Raw genomic sequence first — 21,009 nt, 5'->3', positions numbered from 1 at the left:
TGTTGGATCCCTCTGGCTAAAGCAAGGAAATTGCATATTATGCAAAGAGCTTGCTTCCCCCCTTCCCCCCCCACCACGAAAATTCAACCCCCTCCCCCCTGGTAGAGATCCTGGGTGCGCTACTGGCACACTATATTCATGGTTCAGCTAGTGCCCGCCAGGCAGCGACTCTGCTTGATCTCACGGACCAATAGGGTGAAATCCATCTGCTGTTGACAACTTGACAAAGTAGCTGATTACACTTACTAAAAGTGAATTTGGGCTCATTGGTTTCGCTGAGTCACTTGATAGCTCTTTGGTCACCCATCAGTCTTTCGAAGCTGTTATCATTCGAGTTTCTTTTTTTCCCAAAAAATGTACATGCATTCTCACATTTGTGAGCCCCTTAACGTGGCCAAATTTCTAGGTGGCCTGTACTGAAGTCTTGTAACTCCTATTGGAAGTGAAAAGGGGTGACACGGAGGCTGCCAACAGAATTTTTACAACATTGCACTGAATGACGATTGTTTTTTGACCGTTTCTTTCCCTGTGTTTTTAACAAATTTGGTCATCATTCAAAATGTGCATGATTATACAGTGTGCAAAGTGTGTATTTATGTTAAACGAGCAAGGATTACAAATAGATTCTTTCTGGATGAAACATTCTGCTTGTTCTGGGCTATTTTCAGACAAGCCTCAATGCTTATTTTGGCTTGTTTTGAGAGGGCTGTTAGCTCACTAACCTGTATTCCTGTGGTCACCCTGCAGCTTGACCATGAACGGCAGCGCCTGCAACAGAGGCTCGACAAGATGAATCCACCTGACCTCTTGGCTGGCAGATTCCTAGAGCAGGCCTTGGCAAAGCTGAACTATGTACGCAGTCATCTCATCGACATGGACATGACCCGTAGAGTATGTACGATTGCATTGTTGCGAAGCATGCTCCTTAAAATATACGTAGCGTTTCCTCGACAAGTCTTAATAGCAGTGAGGTGATGTGCATGCTGTCAGAATGTTGCGACTCATAGCACAACCTACAAAGACAAGAGGCACAAGTTGTGCCTGCTTGGTCTCCTTTTCTGGGGTGTTCTGTGCTGTAATTTGTACGTTTGCCAAGCAATGAAGCAATTAATGACCCAGCTGCACGTTGCTTGAAGTAAGCCTTGAATGTTTTTATTGTTGTTATTCTGCTCCACCCGTGTTTTATTTTTATTTTTTTATGTTCCAAGAATAGCAGGATATGCAATATTTCGTTCAGCGTTCGAAGTCATCGCTCTCTTTTTGTATGTGTGCATGTGTTAGCCTTGTTCTATCAGGCAACAGTCATTCACATTCTGAAGTGTTCAATAAAAATGTAATATCATTCATAAGCAGCCTCTATAACCCCCCAAAAATTTGTTTCTTCATTACTGATGCATAAAATAATTAATCAATTTTTCTGAAACACATTTCTTACATTCACTTGCTGGTCTATCTGCAAGTTATGAGAATACAATCAGACTTACTTGAGACAGTAATGACATACTGGCACAATAAATATGACACTTTAAATGTTCGCTAGGCCATTATTCTTATGCAAGTTCAGATGTACTGAAGTACTGGATGTACATATTGAACAAACATTTTGAGCATTCTGCAATTTGTTGTGAGCAGCCATTACCTTTAGTTGAATGCTTCTAAATGAACGCCTCTACAATGAAATGCCATGGATAATGAAAAGTTATGTCCCAGTTGAATTCCTACGCAATGGCTTGGGAAAGAAAAAAAAAAAATGAGCACGCACATAACTTACACCACAAGCACCAGATGTCTCTTAGTGCTCATGTCTTTTTCGTGCCATTACATCTATTATAACTATATACACTATAGACCACTTATAACGTAACCGTTTATAGTGCAGAACTGGCTACAACGCTGCCTTTTCCGACTCCCGTTAACCCTCCCATAGAACTCCATGTATACGCATACCACTTACAGTGCAGCCGCGTGAGATGAAATACTGATTATAATGCGGCTTCCGCGGGAAAATCTTGCCGACAAGGGTGGTAGCGAGCACGATTCTCTACGAGGTGAGCCCACCGATGGGAGAGGAGATCAACGAGGGCGATGTGGAGGAGGAGCATGAGACGTGGAGCATGAGTCCAAGGGCGATAAAATCGTCACCACGTGCCGTACGTGCGAGTGAAAGCGCGCAGGGGACACGCGCCTTCACGGAGAGCGAACGCACAGCGGAGAGCAAACGCAACTTCCATCGTGCGAAAGGCCGTGGGGGTATGGGAGGGAGGGAGGGGGCGGGGGGGGGGGGGGGCGACTCTGTGCTGCGGCACCAAATGCGTATCTTGCAACTGGGCGCAAGGGTAACTGGCGACCCAATCTCCCACGCGAAAGGAGCAAAGCGGGAAGGCAGCGCGGGAGGGAGGGAGGGAGGGGGGGGGGAGGAGCGGCTTCTACTTTGCCAACAAATGCGTTCTCGTACTTTGCACCTGTGCCGGCTGTCGGTGTTGTCGCGCGCACCGTATCTTGAAAGCGATCTCCACATGGCTCTGACCTTTGTATGCGCTGTGCTTATGCCACTGAGTTTCCGTTGAAGCGATAGACCGCACAAACTTTCGCTCGCTACGGCAGCCGCGCTTCCCCACGCCCGCGTTTTGACAGTGGTTGTCTGCGGTCATCGAGTCTATTCATGTCTGCTTGTGCGCGTTGACACCACGCTTGTTAATTCAGTTAGTAAGCGAATGTGTCAAGTTTATGCAGCCGATAAAACTATCCCTGCTCCGTATAGCTCTCTACTAATTTGCTATCGCAATTGATGCTTCGCCTTTCAGGCGAAACTGTGACATTCTTTCTTAAATTATTACTTTGTCCGCTTCATGCGAAGATCGTGGGTACTTGGACATTAACCTTTCAACGTTCGTAAATTTAAACGGATGCAAAACTCCCAGTCGCACGCTTCGATTCTCAGATACACGCGGCTGTTTGGTCTACATGTTTTGCATACGTGCAGGGCTTGAAAATCGTTGTTTTGGTTATAGTGCGGTACTGCTTATAGTGCAGATATTCACGACTCCGGCGACTTACGTTATAAGCGGTCTACACTGTATGTATGTACCAACTAGCCCAAGCCTCAATACTATTGCAACAGATTCCTTCTATGTTTCAAATGTATTGTGAATACCTCAACGCCAAAGATGACTACAACGAATTTGCCTGTACAACATAGGAATTTAGCCATTGCCAATGGCTGATTGAATGCGCAATGAATCCACGTAATAGCGCCACCAATGCCTTCTGTAGCCATCGTTAAGCTGAAGTGCACATAGGGAGCGCCAGTTCACACCACAACACTTTGCAAAGGAGTCCGGGCTTTGTAGTAGGTATGGTAGCCCCCCTTCACCACCGCAACGATTGTTAGGGTGGGGTCATCATATCGATCACATCAACATGATGACCTGCTCGGAACTGATGATCGACAACAACATGAAAGCCATCATTGACGAGAAGAAGGTGAAGAACGGCAGAGGCAGCAGTGATGAATACCCCGCAGATGAACCAAGAATTTTGACATGAGGTGCAACAGTGGCATTTGACGCTCTGCAGCTCTACCTTACATCGCTCCCACGAATTGCTACGGAGCGTGCCATGAACATCAGTCTGATAAGGTCGACTACAGCCACACACTCCATTGGATGAATTGCACAGAAGAAAATTTGCAACTTCTTTCACTATGTATATCTCTTGAATTGATGTTAAATAATGATTTCCTCTTCTTGAAAGTGTTTAGCCTGCTCTGTTGGAAGTGGCAGTACCATGGGAAATCTTAACAACAAAGTGCCCTGTATAAAGAAGGATTTTGTTGATCCCAATCACTTCGTTGTAAAGGTGTTTGACTGAATATTGTTCTTGCTGCAGAAAGCGGCAGAAATGACGGACAACCAGAAGGAGCTACAGTTTGGCAACATTGAATTTACCCTGAAACAAGTATGCAAACACTTTGTGGACTTCTTCAAGAGATTTGAGCCTCATGGCCATGCAAAGGTGGTGATCAACACTGAAAATGGAAATGATCAAGTGAGTATCCAGAAATGACTCATTGCTGTACTGTGACTAAAGCTCATAAGTGAAACCTCAATATAACGAACATGGATATAACGAATTATAGGATATAACAAAGTAAATATAAAATTTGGTTGGTCATGCTTTATTTTAATGAGTACAGTGGAACCTCGTTGATACAATTCTGCGCAATACGTTTTTGGGGATAATACTTTTTTTTTTTTTTTGGCCCCGATAATACGATATGGTTGGATAATATGTTGGAAGATACAATTTTCGGATGATACGCTCCATTTTCCGGTTCCCGTGAAGATTGTATCAACGAGGTTCCACTGTGTTCTACTTTCATAACAAAACAAAAAATGCAAGAGCCGATACAATATCAGTTTATAGTATTTGTTTGCTGGTGGCTTTATTTTGTTTCTTAATTGTTTTGATATTTCATTTGATATGTATATGATGTTATTTTATCGTTAACAGAATTTTAAAAAATCACCTATGACATGTAGCACAATTCTACTAAATGAGCTAAATTACTATCCAAGACAGACATTTGCACAAAAAGTGAAAGTGAGTATTTCACTAATTAACAAACTTTGCTAATTAACTTTTAAGCTAATTGCTTTAAGCACATGTTGAAATATACGAATTGTAGCCCGTGACATTTAAATTCATATCCACTTGGAACAAATTCTGAGGATGGCACCAATTTCGAGATATGCTTTCCCAAAGTTTGTGACGAAGTGCGTTGGTGTTCCAGTAACTTTTGAGCTTCAATGCTTAAAAAAAGCATTTTGTCAAAAAAGTAAATGGAACAACAGTGCATTTTTATAGAAAGATTGACTGCGCTTAACTCAAAACTGGTACTAATTTCAAAATTTGTTCCAAGTGGGAGTGCCTTGTGAAATCATGCACTGGCTTCAATTCATGTAATGCAGTGTGTGCACTAAAATAATTAGTTGAAAAGTTAATTAGTGAAATTGTGTTAATTTGTCAACTACACATATTGATTTCCAGTGTAAGTAGTGTATACTTTTTGAGTATTCCGGTATATATAATATATGTATATATATATATATATATATATATTATAAGAAGCCAACAAACAGTGACACCAAGGACAAAATAAGGGAAATTGCTTGTACTTACAATTAAGGAAATGATAAATAAATGAAAATGGATGAAAGAACGACTGGCCGCAGGTGGGAAATGAACCCGCGTCTTTGCATTACACGTGCGATGCTCTCACCATTGAGCTACCACGGCGCCATTTTCCCATCCACTTTCTGGGGTATTTATGTCTTACAACTAGAATAGGTGACCCGTAAAACGAGAAATCGCAGGGAATTGTGGGGCGCGCCATCTGCTAGCAGCTTCCGGTTCGACGGATGACGCGGCGACAATGGCGGCATGCCCGGCCCACGTGTTTTAAATGCGAAGCATTTCTTGGCGAACATTTGCTACTTTGACCGTATCTATCTAGCCGCCTACGACTTTGTGCTCTCATGGTCGTTTCGTTAACTTGGTATGTACCAAAATTGGCATACTATGGCAAGAGTATATGACAAACATATGTGATAGGTCATGACAAAAATGTCATGACATGCATGTCATGTAGGTCATGACAATGACCCAGCGAAAAAGTTTAACACTCAAAAACTCAAATGGGTTCGGACATGGGTACTAAGTGAAGGAAACACTACAGGATGCTGGTAGAAGTAATAGTCATGAGCATGACTCAGCGAAAAAATTATTAACACTGAAAAACACTGAAATGGGTTCGGACGTGGGTACTAAGTGAAGGAAACACTAAAGGATGTTGGTAGAAATCATACTCACGAGTATGACTAAGGCTTTCGCCCTAAGGTCTCTTAGGTGTAGCTAAAGGGACTCCTGAGGACTCATGACATGAATGTCGTGACATGCGTGTCATGTAGGTCATGAAAGAGCCGCCTATGTCTTGGTGCTGTCATGGTCCTTTTGTTAGCTTAGTAGGCTCCCCGCACACTGTTTCGCATAACATCGATTCCCACAGGGCGTGGGATCTGCCGGCTTTTTTTACGCGGTTTCAACTGTCAGTCATGCGAAGCTTACCGTCCGCTTTGTCGTCCAGCAATGTCGTACCATTCATGCAGCTCATTCTAGGTTTCAGCTCACTTTGGTCGCCACGATGACAAGCCAAGAAAGGCAAGGATACGCTTTTATTCATAAACGAACTCTGGTTCTCGTTTCGGCAGCCTTTTTTGTTTTTGACAGGTTTAGCTCTACGACATTTGCCGCTGCTTGGACGCACCGTCACTGACTGCTCTGCCTGCGGGTCAGTCAGACAGACGAAAAAGCTATCTTTATCCGATAATTTATCAAGCGTATAGAAGCATTACTTAGAAAATCGGGTGCTGAGGTTATGGCTATAGTAGCCTGATAAATACTGTCCTGTGATCGTCGCTGCAACCGATATCGTCAGTAACGGTGCAGCTAGCGTAATTAGAAAATGAAGTGCTGAAAATGTTTGAAAACTGCGCGCTGTCAACGGCATTTTTGGTCGAAAATCGAGGTTCATTTCCAGTGGAACGTTGTTAGGAGTTTTCGCTTTTTTTGTCAACAAGATGGGGAAATGGCCGTATCGCCGACATATTACGGCTGCGCATTACCTCTATCTGTGTTCAAGGTGCTAATGTGGGCTAATTGGTTACGAGTATTATGTATGTATCTCGCTGTGCCCAGTTTAAGTTTGTGCCCTAAAGCCATGTTTCATAATACCTCTATATGTGCATGCGAGTACTGAAATAGTTATTGTTGCTTGAGTCAATGTTAGAGAAACAAATATCATGGAGGAATCATTCCGTGTCGGCCCTTACACAGCTCATCGCCGCCTGACAAGTGCCACTGTACATTCATTTTCTTTTTGTTCACTGATGACTCAGTTTTGGAAGTGGCAGCCATGCCTCTGATGCTTGTGCACAGCTGACTCAGCAACGGACGCTGCAAGGCCGTAGTTACATGAGTTCACCTTTAACGCTTGAATTTGAGCAGCCAACGGCTGAACAGCCGACCATGGTTTTGCTAGGCGCCTGCAACCGGGTAATATCTTCGAGTGTGACAAAGCCGAACTGCAAGCGGATCAATAGACTTCACCGGCGAAGCGGTGGCGGCGGCTGCGCTTCCTCGAACCGGAAACAACGAGCAGACGGCGCATCCCAGAAGCCCGCGCTCTTTTACGGGTCACCTATTAACCCTGGGAGTGTTAGCCAGCGCCACCACTCACAAACCTAGGCGGCGGATGTGGAACATCCTTTCTGCCGCAGGCGTCACGAGTACGTGATCTTTTTGGGTGAAGGCAACTGGTCAGTAAACCCACATATGCTACTTGAAGGCACCAATGTTGCCAGATTCGAGCCCCCGCTATGTAATTTTTATTAATGATATCATAAGAAGCCAACAAACAGTGACATATACATATACGAGGTGTGTTCAAAAAGAAACCAAACTTTTGCTATAAGACCTTTACTGCTTATGGTACAACATTTTAAGTGCTCTCCCCTTCAAAGTACATCCTCCTTACGGGCAATGCACTCTTCCCATCTTCCATTTTTGGAAAGCCTCCTGGAACACACTTTCTGGAATGGCACACAGGTCTCTTCTCGCATTGTCCTGGATCTCCTCTACAGTTTGGAAACGACGTCCTTTCAAGGTGGTTTTCAGCTTGGGAAATAGAAAAAAGTCTGCGGGGGCTAGGTCCGGAGAGTGTGGTGTTTCACTATGTAGCTGCCGACAAGGAGCGACGCGTGAGCCGGGGCATTGTCATGATGCAACATCCAAGCCTGATTTCCCACAATTCAGGCCTCTTACTGCACACAAAATCTCTCAAAAGTGCTAAGATTCCCTGGTAAACTTCTTTGTTTACCGTCTGACCATGTGGCACAAATTCCTGATGGACAATGCCTTTGCAGTCAAAAAACACAACCAACATCACCTTCATTTTTGACCGACTCATACGTGCTTTTTTTCGACGAGGAGAACCTTTGGCCACCCACTGCGATAACTGCACTTTCGTTTCAACATCATAGCCATAAACGTATGTCTCATCGCCTGTTATGATGTTCTTTAAGAAAGTTTTCATCGTCATTGGCAGTGGCGAGCAGTTCCTGGCTGATTTCAACACGGGTCTGCTTCTGCTCGTCAGTCAACAAACGTGGCACAAATTTTGCACTGACGCAACGCATCCCAAGTTTGTCACTCAAAATTTCATGACATGATCCTACACTGATACCCACTTCATCAGCGACTTCTCGAACAGTCAAACGACGATTTTCACGAATCACAGTTTGAACTCTCTTGACGTGGTCATCATCTGTGGATGTGGAAGGTCGTCCAGGCTTGGGATCGTCACCGACCAACATTCTTCCGTCTTCAAAACACTTGAACCAATCATAGCACTGCGTGCGACTCATACAGTCCTCCCCGTATGCTTGGCTAAGCAACTGAAATGTCTCTGTGAAAGTTTTCTCAAGTTTGTAGCAGAACTTCACACACACACGCTGTTCTTGCAATTCCTTCATTGTCACTTTGGCATCAATCCGAAGAACAGCTTGTTCATGTGCTTACTTCAGCGGCTGTAGCTCGCCAACTAACGGTCAGAGCGAAACGCGGTAAATGGCAGTTTGTTGTCTATACCTACCGCTACATGCGCTCAGTAGCCGCAGCGCGCTCCCTCTGCCGGTTGGCACGCTATTTCAAAAGTTCGGTTTCTTTTTGAAGACACCTCGTACATATGCATACCTGCCAGCTTTCCCGAATTTCCGTACAGTTTATGAATTTGGTCTAGTTTTACGATTTTACAAGTATTGGATCAAGTATTATGAAAAATGACCCATTGAGCGAAATGCAGCTCCACTAACGTGAAACCTAGGGAGGTGCAAAACATGCAGTGATGCACCACTATAATGGGCTCATACTGCCATAAGCAATGGCTCATAACCCTGTAAATGCGGCCTCCCCATGACGATGACAGAAGTGAAATTCTATGCTGGAATGATGAGCGGCAACGCAGCCAGCTGTCGAAGACGACGACGAACGCGGGAACAGTGGCACGAGCGCATGCCGAGCGCGAGCACGAACCGCTTGCTTCAATGCGGCCAGCTGTGGAAGATGACAAAAATGATGAACGCGAGAGCCGCTTTCTTACTGTAACTACGACGACGATTATGACAGGAGGCGCCGACAGCCCGGGTGCATAAGGTGCTTCGCACCTAAAATAAGTTCCGTATGCAAAAAAAGAAATGTCGCTCTTTGGTCTCCAACGACACTTTTAGATGCTGGTGACAGAACACAGAGGGTACTTGTTTTGAGCAAGTTTATTCAGACAAGTTCCTGAAACGGTCAAAATCGGCTATAGCAATGTCGCTGAAAAAGCCACTGTGCATTGCTCTTCAGTCTCTGCTGTTCCAAGTTCGCTGCTGCTGTTGCTTGTATGGTGCACCTAAAGGTAAACCATTGTTAATAAATTGCATAGTATCTGACAGTAGTTCTGTGCTCAGGGTAAACTATTTTTTTTTTAAGTTTTGTGCTATTCGCCCTCCCCCTTTTATAGTCATGTCTGCGGGATATTTACAAATCTTAAAGTTCTCAAGTTCGCAGGTATGCACGTGGTGGAGCATGGAAATGGCACTCCATGTTTATTGTGACAATCAGTTGTTGAACAAGGTTATTTTTGAAGTTCACACATTAATGCAGTGAAGGGGAGAGGAAAACAGGGTGCAGGTGTTCAGATTTAGAGACAAGTGAAACAAATGGCTCACAACACAGCTGCCAGTGTGTATTAGGCGCTGACAATATGTGGACTTTTCAAAGCAGCTCTCACTGATATGAAGTGCCATACAGGTGATAATTTGAGAACACCTCGCTTTGAAATCGGCCACAAAACTTTCTCCAAGTCCGTCTACGTGCTGGTGATGCATCGGTGCATCCCAATGAGCAATGAAAGTCTGGTGGACATCCATTGATCTGCCAGTTTTGGACATATGGATGTCCATCGGAGATCCACAGAAATCTATTGGATTTACTACGGACGTTCATAGGACACTTATGTGCAAGAAAATTGGCACTCCGTCGAACATCCGATGGCTGCCAGAACCAGACGTTACAGGGACATGCAAAATTATGCACTTGGGCCTTTTCAGTATATCCATCGGACATTCACAGGAACACAGTTATTGAAAGTTTTGCAGCAACGTACGAGGTTGCAAATTCGGGGCTCTTATTGAACTGTGGGTATTGTTATTTTGCTTTTCTTGTGGAAGCGTGCAATTTTGCCACAAAAAATGCTGCGAATTCACGATCGAGACTTATGCAATGTCCATTGCAGATGTCGCTTGCACCATATACGCAGTGCAGAAACTGTTGAGAAATAATCAAATAGATGATGCCCCATGGATGTCCCTGTGTCGTCTGAAGCATGATGTCCGCATAAAATTCAGTGCAGATGTCCTTAGGATATTTTTAAAAAAGGATGTTCAAAATAACTGGAACACAACGTCCCTGGGTAATCCTGGGGATAATTGACTCTGGACGTAGACGTCTGGACATAATTCAGATGTCCACCGGATTTTCATGGCCCATTGGGATGTGCGTGAAATACGGAGGAACTACTTTGATGAGTAGTGAACTGCTTCTCATCTGTTAGGATGCAGAAAAAAAGTTTATACAGGTGCAGTTGTTACTTTTCAATGCTGCCTTATATATTGGCAGTACTTGGAAGGCAGCCTTTATCAATAAGACTCTTTCAGTGCCTTTGTTTATCTTTGTAACAGCTAGTGTAGAGGTGTTTTTGCGTTTTTGTAAGGTGAACAGCGGTGCATATGAAAATTTTGCTTGTCTATTTCAGGGCTGCAGTTTCCAATTAATGCACTTTGCATGCAAGAAATCGTGCAAAATATGCTTATCAGAAGCGGTAATGAGGAAGCTACGTTCACTGAATCACTATCCACATATTTTTAACTAGCACAGAATAGATAAAAGCCCCACCACAGCATTACATAGTATCTTCTATAAAGAAAATAAAGCATGCCGCTTCTTTAAGAAACCTTTAATGTCAGAATTTGAGCTAAGTAGCGTTTGCTTTGTCTTTTGCAGGGACAGGACCAACCTGAGAGGCAGCGGACATGCACAGGCATTGAGTTTCAGGTAGCAGTGATTCTTTTGTTTTGAGTGTTCACCGCAAGTTTTTTTTTTTTTTTAATTGTAATAATAAGCAAGAGTTTGAAGCAAATACACTGAATGTGGTGGACGAGGAGGAAGGCACAAATATATGGTGTTACATGTACATATACCTTCATTCATTTCCATTTTGTTTGGCACTTCGAACTCTTGGCTTCTCCGACCATTTAGATAGTATATAGAAAACCACTGTTGTTGGAAACAAAGACATCCTCATTTAGAATTGCATTTCTGAGGAGCATTCGCTGAAAGCTACTGCAGAAAGATAATGCAGAAAAAGAATGCAAGTATAAATGTCATGTGCTCAAAGTTAAGTTTGGTTAGGTTAGCTTAGGTAGAAAATGTGGTGTTGCAGCCACGCTGGTTATTGGTATGAGCTTTATAACATGGTAGTGTGATATTCTGCAAGCAGCCTTGGTGGTTTCACATTGTCATGTTCAATTCTTGATACTAGTATACACCGGCTGCTGTCATCAGATCTTATGCAAACATGCTTAAAGCACTTTTTTTCATTCCTCCTGCAAATGAACAAGCAGTTTCTGGTTGAAAGAGCTATGCATTTGCTAAATTGGTTTAATATATCTTTTTTTAAAGAAGCACTGATGCTTCTTGTCAGTTTCGATATGAGAAACATTAATTTTTAATAACTGTCTGTGAAGCACCCAATCACAACATTTTGAGTGTAAATTTTTGCCCTGAGCCTTCTCAGCACCTAAACACTATTGGGAATAGCTTTTAAGTGGTGCAAGATTTTATCACAGTTTGCGTTTGCCAGAAGTGCACTGAATCTATAAGAAATTAACAGAGGTACCTGAACTGTTAGCTAATGAGTTTCCTCAGCATAAGCAAAATGTGACCTGTTGTGATGATGCAATACAAACCGAATCTTCGCCTCGGTCTTCATAAACAGGGAAGGATGACTTGGTGAAAGTGTCAAGATGTGAAACTTGCGGTAGTTTACAGATTGTTGGGATGTTTCTTTATACTCAATGGTTCTTTGCTTTCGCAACAGGCATCCTTCAGCTCGCACCACATTCTCCAGTCTGTGGAGTGCTTGTCTGGGGGCCAGCAGACTGTGGTGGCCCTGTGTTTCATTCTGGCCCTCCAGAAGTGCGATCCTGCACCTTTCTACATCTTCGACGAAGTGGACGCCTGCTTAGATGCACAGCATCGGCAGTGTCTTGCTGGTAACTGCACCATTCCCGTTTTCTCATATTGTGGCCTCAGTGACACTTACAGTTTGGCTTTCATCATGCTAACGTTGCTTCTTTGTAAATCGCATCAAAGCTGCCTGCTCTCAGATGTGGCGATTTCAAAAGCTGGCCATGCAAAGCATAGTTGCAGAATTTGGTCATGAATCGTCATGGTGGCTCAGTGGGTATTATACTGAGCACGAGGTTGAGGATTTGACCCTAAACAGCGGCATCTCCCCAGGGGTGAAATGCAAAAAAAAAAAAAAAAAAAAAACGTTTGTGGGCTTAAGGTCTAAAAACCCCGGGTGGTCACAATAATCCAGAGCTCTCCACTACGGCGTCTTTCATAGTCCCAGTGTTGTTTTGGAACATTAAACATTGAGATCTCATTAAAAAATCTCTGTGATAGTCTGAACAGAGATGAATCCACAATACAGTTAAGGACAGAAAAAGATATAAAGCATCATTCTTCTCGTGACATGCCTGAAGACCGTGCAACAGCTCCGGTGGCTGAACTGTATCAAACACACCGTAAAGGTAAATATTAAGGGCCCATTCACACTTGCGACTAGGCGAGGTCGCGCGACCAAGTTGGTCGCAAAGCGACCAGTCGCAAGTAGTCGCAAATGGTCGCTTTTCTCGAAATGCGACCATTTCGGGCGAGTCGCTCACTGCTCAATTTTTCAGTCGCGCGACCGCAGTCGCAGAACAGCTGAACCAATCAGATGCGAAGGAACAGGACGTCCGTATACGCTGACGCTTATTTTACGCGGCGATGACATTTCAAGCAGACGTGAACGGCATATCGTGATACATTTCGGTTTAGCGACTCGTCGGTCGCATTTGTAAGTGTGAACATCGTTCGTCTTGAGTAGTTTTCTGGTCGCCAGTCGCAATTGGTCGCGCGACCTCGTCTAGTCGCAAGTGTGAATGGGCCTTAAGTCTTGTTAGAGTGATGTGTTATTGTCTTCAATATATCTCTTTGCCCTCCTTCCACCCTTTATATCCCCCACCCCAGTGAGTGCAGGGTAGCAAACCGGAAACTCTCCTCTGGCTAACCTCCCTGCCTTTTCTCTCTCTCTCTACACATAGACACAGCGCTGCAATAGCTGATGTTCAAAACATGGCAGTCATGGCGTGACATCTGCAATCACTCCTGGCACCTGTGGTACACAAAAGCACAACCTTCGAGATTTGTTTCCCTTAATTTAGGGGAGCTGTTGCTGAGGGGTGCAATGTAGCAGTAGCGCACCCAGGATCTCTGCCAGGGGGGGTTGACAGTTTGCCAATACCATCTAAACAGCACTAATTTCGATTTCTTCACGGGAAATTGTCAAAAAATGTGCTTTTTGCGAGTGTGCAGACAATTGCGCGTCTTACATCTTAGTTGCAGTACTCAAAGGCACAAGGAAAGAAAAGGGGTTGAATAAAAGTGGGGGTTAACTCGGCCTCAGGGGGGGGGTTACAACCCCGCCCCCCTGAGGCCGCCACTGCAATGTAGACACCACCCTGTTCAAATCCAAGCCCCAGCTACAGCTTCCTGCAATAGCAGAGATCAACCTCTAAGGCTATTGACTCTTTTCGCGGAGCAGTTTACTCTATAGGAACGAGATGGCACTTTCGGCCGCGCGCCACACGTTGCCTCAGTGAATGTGCCCACAAATACGAAACTATTACTGCTTTTGCCCTGCTACTGTGCGATACGCTGTCGGAAATGCAACTGGGTGTTCGCTAACGCACTGTGCCCAACTCATGCTGAAAAATGTGTAACGATAGAGGGAAGACGTGTGCGGTAGTTAGCTGCAGAAATGGTGACTCACATATCAAGGAATGGAATCGACCTGTGTCATCGCTGCTACAAAAGGACAGCCTGTGTTGCCGGCCCTTCGCGATGCACTGCTTTCCTCGAGGATAAAAAAAGATCATTCATCCGCCAGCGCTGTATAGCTAAACTCCAAAGAAAAGACTTCAACTCCAAAACGTCAGCAATTAAGAGTGAGTATACCGCTCGTTACAAAAGGAAGTAGAGCAGAGCCACTTACCTAGGGCTCCCTGGCTACGGGCCTGGCTACAAGCTACCACAAAGTACTGAACATTTACATTCCAAGCTTTGTGCGCAGCAAGAACAAATCTATCGCAACAGAGCACAGCCGCAAGCCTCAAAATAAACAATCGGATAGTGGCCGCACCGAGGAACTTCACTGAGACAGAAACATGACAAGCCGCTGATTCAAAATGTTTGCCAAATAAAGAACGAAGAGTGCGCTGATCCTGATTTAATTCATAAGCGGAAAGTTTGGAGAGCTTGGAATACATTTCTAGCCTCGCTTTCAGTACAAGCACCCTATACAATGCTCGTGCTGTTTGGACAAGGCATAATGAGCTCTGAAAGCACTTGCATGTCCTCTAAAGCTGTGGCCAAAGCTTCGTGTCGTCCACACAGTCACCGTCGATTTTATCTGTCAAAACGGAGGTTAGCTGCGCCGCATGGGCGTCATGCGCTTGCATTGTAAACACGGAGGCAGCTGAGGCAAGCAATGGACGCGTGACCACGTGACCAAACATGGCAGCACCCACGGATGGCTCTATATGTAGTATAGCAGCTATAGTTTGGGAGGCAAGAAAGGAATGACACTTGCGGACGCTAGTCAAGGCAGAAGGAAGGAGTGTCTATGTTGGCAGTGAAGTGCACCTCTTGGCAGCATTTGGCATCACAACATTTCAATTTTTACTATCTTCTCTAATAATGCGCCATCCTGAAAAATTCTTATGGCAAATCGTTCCCTAGACAGCGCCCTACAACTTTCACTGTACGAACAAAATTTTCAATTGGGTTTGGTGAGGGTCTTTAAAACAGTACATTATTCTTTGACAGCAAGCCCCTACCCCCCATTCAATAGCCCTTTAACCGCTGGCTTCCTTGTCATTCTCCTGTATTGGGTGAGCACAATTATTTGAGGAAAAAGCAGGAAACAAAACCAACATTATTGTCTTCACTGCGGGAGAATGCTGCTGTCAAATTAAATAAGTTCAGAGCAGGAGAAATTGCCGAAGTCTGCCATATTTTTCTCTTCCAGACTTCCTATTTCATTACAATTAAGTGCCTTTTTTTTCCCCTCTGTGTGCAGACATCCTTGAGGAGCTGAGCTCCCAAAGCCAGTTTATCTGCACAACCTTCAGGCCTGAGCTCACGATGAAAGGCAAAATTTTCAAAGTCACCCATCGTGAAGGAGTAAGTAGCCCTTTCTCCTGAGCTCCTCACACATTATCGGTGCAGTGTTTCTGTTGGTGGTGAGTGGGTTGGTAACTTATAGTTCAACACCAAAATATTTTGCTGTTGGGAAATGCAAGTGAAAAGTCACTCAGCTCGGTAAAGGACTTTGTCTTGTGTACAGCTATAGCACTTAGGACAGTAGTGTAATCTATTAAAACAAATCACATAGTACATGTGCATAAAGAAAACACGAATGCATGGATGTAAAAATAATTTTTAGAAAATGCACAATTCAATTCTTCTTAAAGCTGTACGATAGTACTACCGTAAAATTCCAGGCAAGCTCCCCCACCCGTGCAAGAGCCCCCCTAACTGCACTGCTAATTTCAAATTTCCACGCCGTTCCGGGAAAGCGCCCCCCCCCCCCCTCCCCTCGCTCCGCACCAACACTGGCCTGCCACATCCAGTCCACGAAAATAATGGAAAATTTGGCAAATTGCACCGGTGCGCATCGGGGTGCCCTGATGAGCCATTTCATCGAATCATGGTCGTACCCGGGCACCCAAGTGGGCGCACGTGCGCATCGGGGCAAACTGCAGCTGGCGGTCTGTAGTTCACGGACTGCCGGCCGACGGCGAGATCTGCCTCTCACACGGCACAGAGAGGATTTCCCTGTGGCACAGCGACGTGACCACTCGGCGACAGAGGAGTGGTCGCGGCTACGCTCTAGCGTCCCCGGCAGCTTCACCGCTGCTAATCACTCGCCACCGATATCATCACTATAGGCCTTTTCCAGTTCACTTCGAATCTGTAGCAGATGGCGCTTCAGAACGAACCGCCGATGCTCCCAAGCAGCAATGTTTTGTTACCATTGTTGCTGCTTTACCCTCTCCTCTCAATTATTTCACACGATGAAGAAAACATGCTGATATTTGTGGCGCCACCAGCCGCGATGCGAGCATGGCCGAGCCGCAGTTCGCTGTCCACCGTCGGTAGCCATGCACTGCAGCTGAGCTTGACTTGTATCGGAACTCTCATTAGTGCTAAACGTTTCACCGTGGACATGGTTTTTAATAAAGTGAACATTACGCGTCACTTTACTCTAGCGGACATAATTTTGCCTGGAATAGAAGCTGCATAACCAATGTTCGTTTCGCCGGTCGTGGAGACGCATTGGTGCAGCGTCTATGCGGTCTTTCTGTAGTTCTTTCGGTGGTTTTGAGAGTGATGAACACCACTAACAAATGTTTGGCTTAATAAAGTTCATGTTAAATAAAATTTTAATGCCATTCCCACTGCGCTTTTTTTTTTTGGCGGGAAAATTTTGTCGTTGCCATCTTGAATTTTGGTGCCGTTCCGGGATAGCGCCCCCCTAACTTCGCCGGTAATTTCGACTTGCTTGAGGGGGGGCGCTTGCTCGGAATTTTACGGTAGGCAAAATAGTCATAGGGGACTCAGATTATGAAAACAGAAATTTCCAGATAAACAAAAATGGGTTGGAGTGAATATGGCACTCCCAAGTCCCAACTGGCAGCTTGTCGTTGTGCTTTGAAAGAAATGTGCATAATCAGTGCACTATAGAAGCAGTACTAACCCTAATCAGGCTGACACTCGGTGAACACTGATAATAAAGAACATTGAGTGGAAGCGAAGGACCCTGCAAGGAGGAATGGAACAAAAATGATAAGAACAAAGTTGAGAGTCAGGGAAACAACAGCATAGATGAAAGAGCAGCCGAGTATAGCCAATAAATATAGTTAAAGCAGGGTTAAGAGAAAGGATTGGAGCTCAGCAGGTCATGTAATGGGTCATGTAATGCATAGAACAGGTAACCAGTAGTCCACCGTGGGATGAAGGCATCATCAACATCACTCTATATTTTATGTCCACTGCAGGACGAAGGCTGCGGCTACCTTCTATTGCCCGTGTCTTGCATCAGTCGAAACTTTGTAATCTCACCGCACCACATAATCTGCTGCCATCCCAGACTGTGTTTCCATTTCCTTGGTGCTCATTCTGTTACTTTATTGTTTTAAATTAACAGAAGTAAAGAAAGGTTATGATGACTATGAGTTCAGTTCCACCACATCAAGCAAAACAGACAGCCAGATAGTACATGCTTTTGCTAAGAACTTTATTCCCCATGCAGATGACCTGTTACTTCGACATTGATTATTTCAACCCACCTTATGATATGATTATCTTCAGAAGTACCCCTAAAGGTGATCATGTGTGCTAAAGGCATCTCTTACTTTGGATAACTTGAGCCAGTTTTTCATATCTTCCTAGTTTAACACAAGTTGTCTGCATGCTCACGCTCTATGTTTATTTTTTATACATTTTGGCACGTGTTGGCAGTAGGTGTGAATGCTGTTATGTGGTATATTTGCATGAATATTATGTGTGGGAGCACTTTTTAAAACCTTAGTTTCCATTTAAATAATATGATTATAACATGAACCAACAATTCCTTATGCAATCGGTCATGGGCATAACTTGTTTAGTGCAGCATGACTAGCAGTTGACCTAGGCCGATAAGCAGATTGCCCACTTAAAGCAAGCTCAAATAAGCAAACTGGTTTGTTCAAAGACAGCCCGACATGAAATACATTTCATCCAAGAAATGAGACTGGATATCTGGCTCGCCTGAATTAAAGATGCACTTTGTACATATTTTGATGATATTTTTTGTAACGATACATGTTTTTAAAGATGGCTGATGTGAGTCAAAGTGGTTGTTGTCATCTATTACAATGCTGCATTTTCCTAAAACGTTATGGCTGTATCTAATGGGTGTCTCCTTATTCTCTTTGACAAGGGTTGCAGATCTAAAAACGACTTCAGTCCGGACAACAGGGCAATTAATATGGCCATAACTGCCTTTTTTTTAAATTAAAACGGCTCGGATGCCGACAAGCCTGAGTAACTGTGACAAGTGACTGGGCAAGTTAACAAATTACTTGGAGAAAAGCAAATAACCCAAATCCACCTGTAGCACACACAACTGGTTGCACTGGTGATGTGCAATCCACAACAGTGTTGCAAACATGAGGTGTTTTTCCAACCTGGTAATCACACACACAATAAAGCTGTTATATTTGTGTAGAGTATGGTAATATATTTTTATACTCACAATGGTGCATCCTTGCCTCGATATGTTTCAGACCAGCAGCATCACAGAAACAACACAACAGGAAGCCCTGCGTATAGTCCAGGCCACACAAGCCTTTTGAAAGTCACCCAAAGCATGCATCGATCAGATAGTCACATTCTAGTCATCTTTGTTGGTACTTGTTGATCTGCCATCACTACTCTCTTTTCAGCTGTCTATGCCTTCACATAAGCTTTGTGCCTTGCTTTTTTTGTGTCGCCATCTATGTTGTGGCAGGTATGACATAGTGCATGCTCTGTAAGGAGCATATATACATATATTTATCTTATTCTTTAATGACACATCAGAGAGCTTTCCAGCATGTTTGTCTATGTTGCTATTCAACTTCTTATTTATTTCATAGAAATATTTAGTGGCACATTTTGGACGACTGCACTAATTGCAGGACCTTTTTCATGCTTCTTTAGGTACTTATATTTATTTTTTTCTGTTGTTTGTTCATATTTTGCAAAAGCGTTATATATTTTAGTTTATTGGTAGCATTTTCTGGCAATGATATTGTTAGCATTTTTTCTGACAACTACCCAGTGGGTATGCTTTCCAATATATATTTGTTCATTGTTCGCATTTTAATTGTTTCTGACAACTACCCAGTGGGTATGCTTTTCAATATATATTTGTTTATTGTTAGCATTTTAATTGTTTCTGACAACTACCCAATGGGTATGCTTTCCCAATAAAAAAATTGTTTGCAAGTCTTCATTTTCTTGAGTACGACATGAGAATGTGTTGTTTACATGGAATTCAAAGTATATAGCCAGAACTAGATTTCAACTGCTCTAGCTAGCAAAACGTTCCTTTAGCTTTAGAATTGCCTGGTAAACAGTACATTGATCCATTTATAGCAGCCACTAGACTATGATGATTCTACTGCATGCTGCTGGCAAAGAAATAGCTGCACATTGAGCCTATCAAGTTTGGTGCCGCTTTCTGATTACACATCTAATGAATTAGTTAAATGAGTGCAACAAAAATCAAGCACGAGCGGTAAAGGCAGCTTGGTATGTTATTTCACTGCAGTTAGGAAGAATTGAAAGGAGGCGTTGTCATGTCAAAGCATCATTATGCAATCGAAATCATCGCTCGCCCCAGGTTTCACACTGTGCAGGAGTGGCATACGTGGCCTCGATGTACGCCCACAACATAACTTACCCCTCCCCCCTTTATTTATTAAAGTGAAGCTTTCTTTGCTTCTTCTCCCGAGTTTCCGGGCACTGCAGCTGCTGTGATGGTCTTGCTCGCATGCGCCGCTGGGTTTCTTGCAACACCACCAGATGGTACTCGCCTCGCACCTTTTTTTTTTATACAGCGGCCGTGATATTATTTAGCTACCTTACGCATCCTGGCCGGCACCACAGCGGCAGCGTTTCACAGTTTGTGCATATGGCACGCACTGTGCTTGCTTTCCTGTGACAAAAATGCAGGTCCTGGGCTGTGGAGGTCGCGTGCTGTGCTGTGATAGTGTAAACATTACAATCATCCATAGCCTGAAGAGAGTGCTTGGAGCTGGCGTCTCAACAGCGTGCTGGCCACGTACGCAGAAGGAGCACATATACAGGTGCCAGCAAAATGGCTCCAAAGTGTGCACTCAGCGTTGAGTACACCCAGGCCCGAAAGAAGTGTCGCACGGAACAGGAGCGCCTTCCCTACGCAGTGAAACGTGGTGCAGACCGCGAATGTATGCTGGCTCGAAGACGTGATCGAGGCAAGGCAACGACGCGTGGCGGCCATGAAAGACGATGAGAGTCGTGAGCACCACAACCAGAAGCGACAAGCGGAACAACAACACGTGGCGGCCATGGGAGACAAGCGTGGTGAGCAGTACGACCAGAAGCGACAAGTGGAACAACGCGTGGCACGGCCATGGAAGACGAGGAGCGTGGTGAGCACTACTACCAAAAGCGACAAGCAGGTGCAGACCACACAGATAGCTTCGCTTACATCGATTCCCACAGTGCATATATAGGATCTGCATATCTTTTTACTTACTTTTAGTGCAGCAACACCCCAGTGTGATTGACTGAATACGAGAAAAGAAAAAAAAATGGCATCAGAAACCATCTCGGAATGATTGTCGGTGTTACTGCGATTAGCATTGAAGCAATGTAGCGGAACACCGTAGTGGCACTACCGATGCACGTCATGTATGAGGTGTGTACTGCAGCCGGGCTCCTCTCTCGCAC

At 44.3% G+C, this 21,009-nt stretch overlaps 1 protein-coding gene across 1 annotated transcript in view; it reads left to right on the top strand.

Annotated features, from left to right (window-relative positions):
* Nucleotides 1-19,516, top strand: part of LOC119449815 (structural maintenance of chromosomes protein 3-like) — a 42,366-nt gene extending 22,850 nt beyond the window's left edge. Inside the window, exons 14-19 of the mRNA XM_037713085.2 lie at nt 748-891; nt 3,889-4,047; nt 11,164-11,214; nt 12,260-12,434; nt 15,569-15,672; nt 18,819-19,516. Coding sequence (XP_037569013.1) covers nt 748-891; nt 3,889-4,047; nt 11,164-11,214; nt 12,260-12,434; nt 15,569-15,672; nt 18,819-18,887 — 702 coding nt within the window. The 3' untranslated portion in view covers nt 18,888-19,516. The remainder of the gene's footprint in view (nt 1-747; nt 892-3,888; nt 4,048-11,163; nt 11,215-12,259; nt 12,435-15,568; nt 15,673-18,818) is intronic.
* The last annotated feature ends 1,493 nt before the right edge of the window (nt 19,517-21,009 follow it).

This window comes from Dermacentor silvarum, chromosome 4 (assembly GCF_013339745.2).
Source record: "Dermacentor silvarum isolate Dsil-2018 chromosome 4, BIME_Dsil_1.4, whole genome shotgun sequence".
Classification (NCBI taxonomy): Eukaryota; Metazoa; Arthropoda; class Arachnida; order Ixodida; family Ixodidae; genus Dermacentor; species Dermacentor silvarum.
The sequence above is the reverse complement of the archived record's forward strand: the minus strand, read 5'-3'. Positions and strand labels throughout refer to the sequence as shown.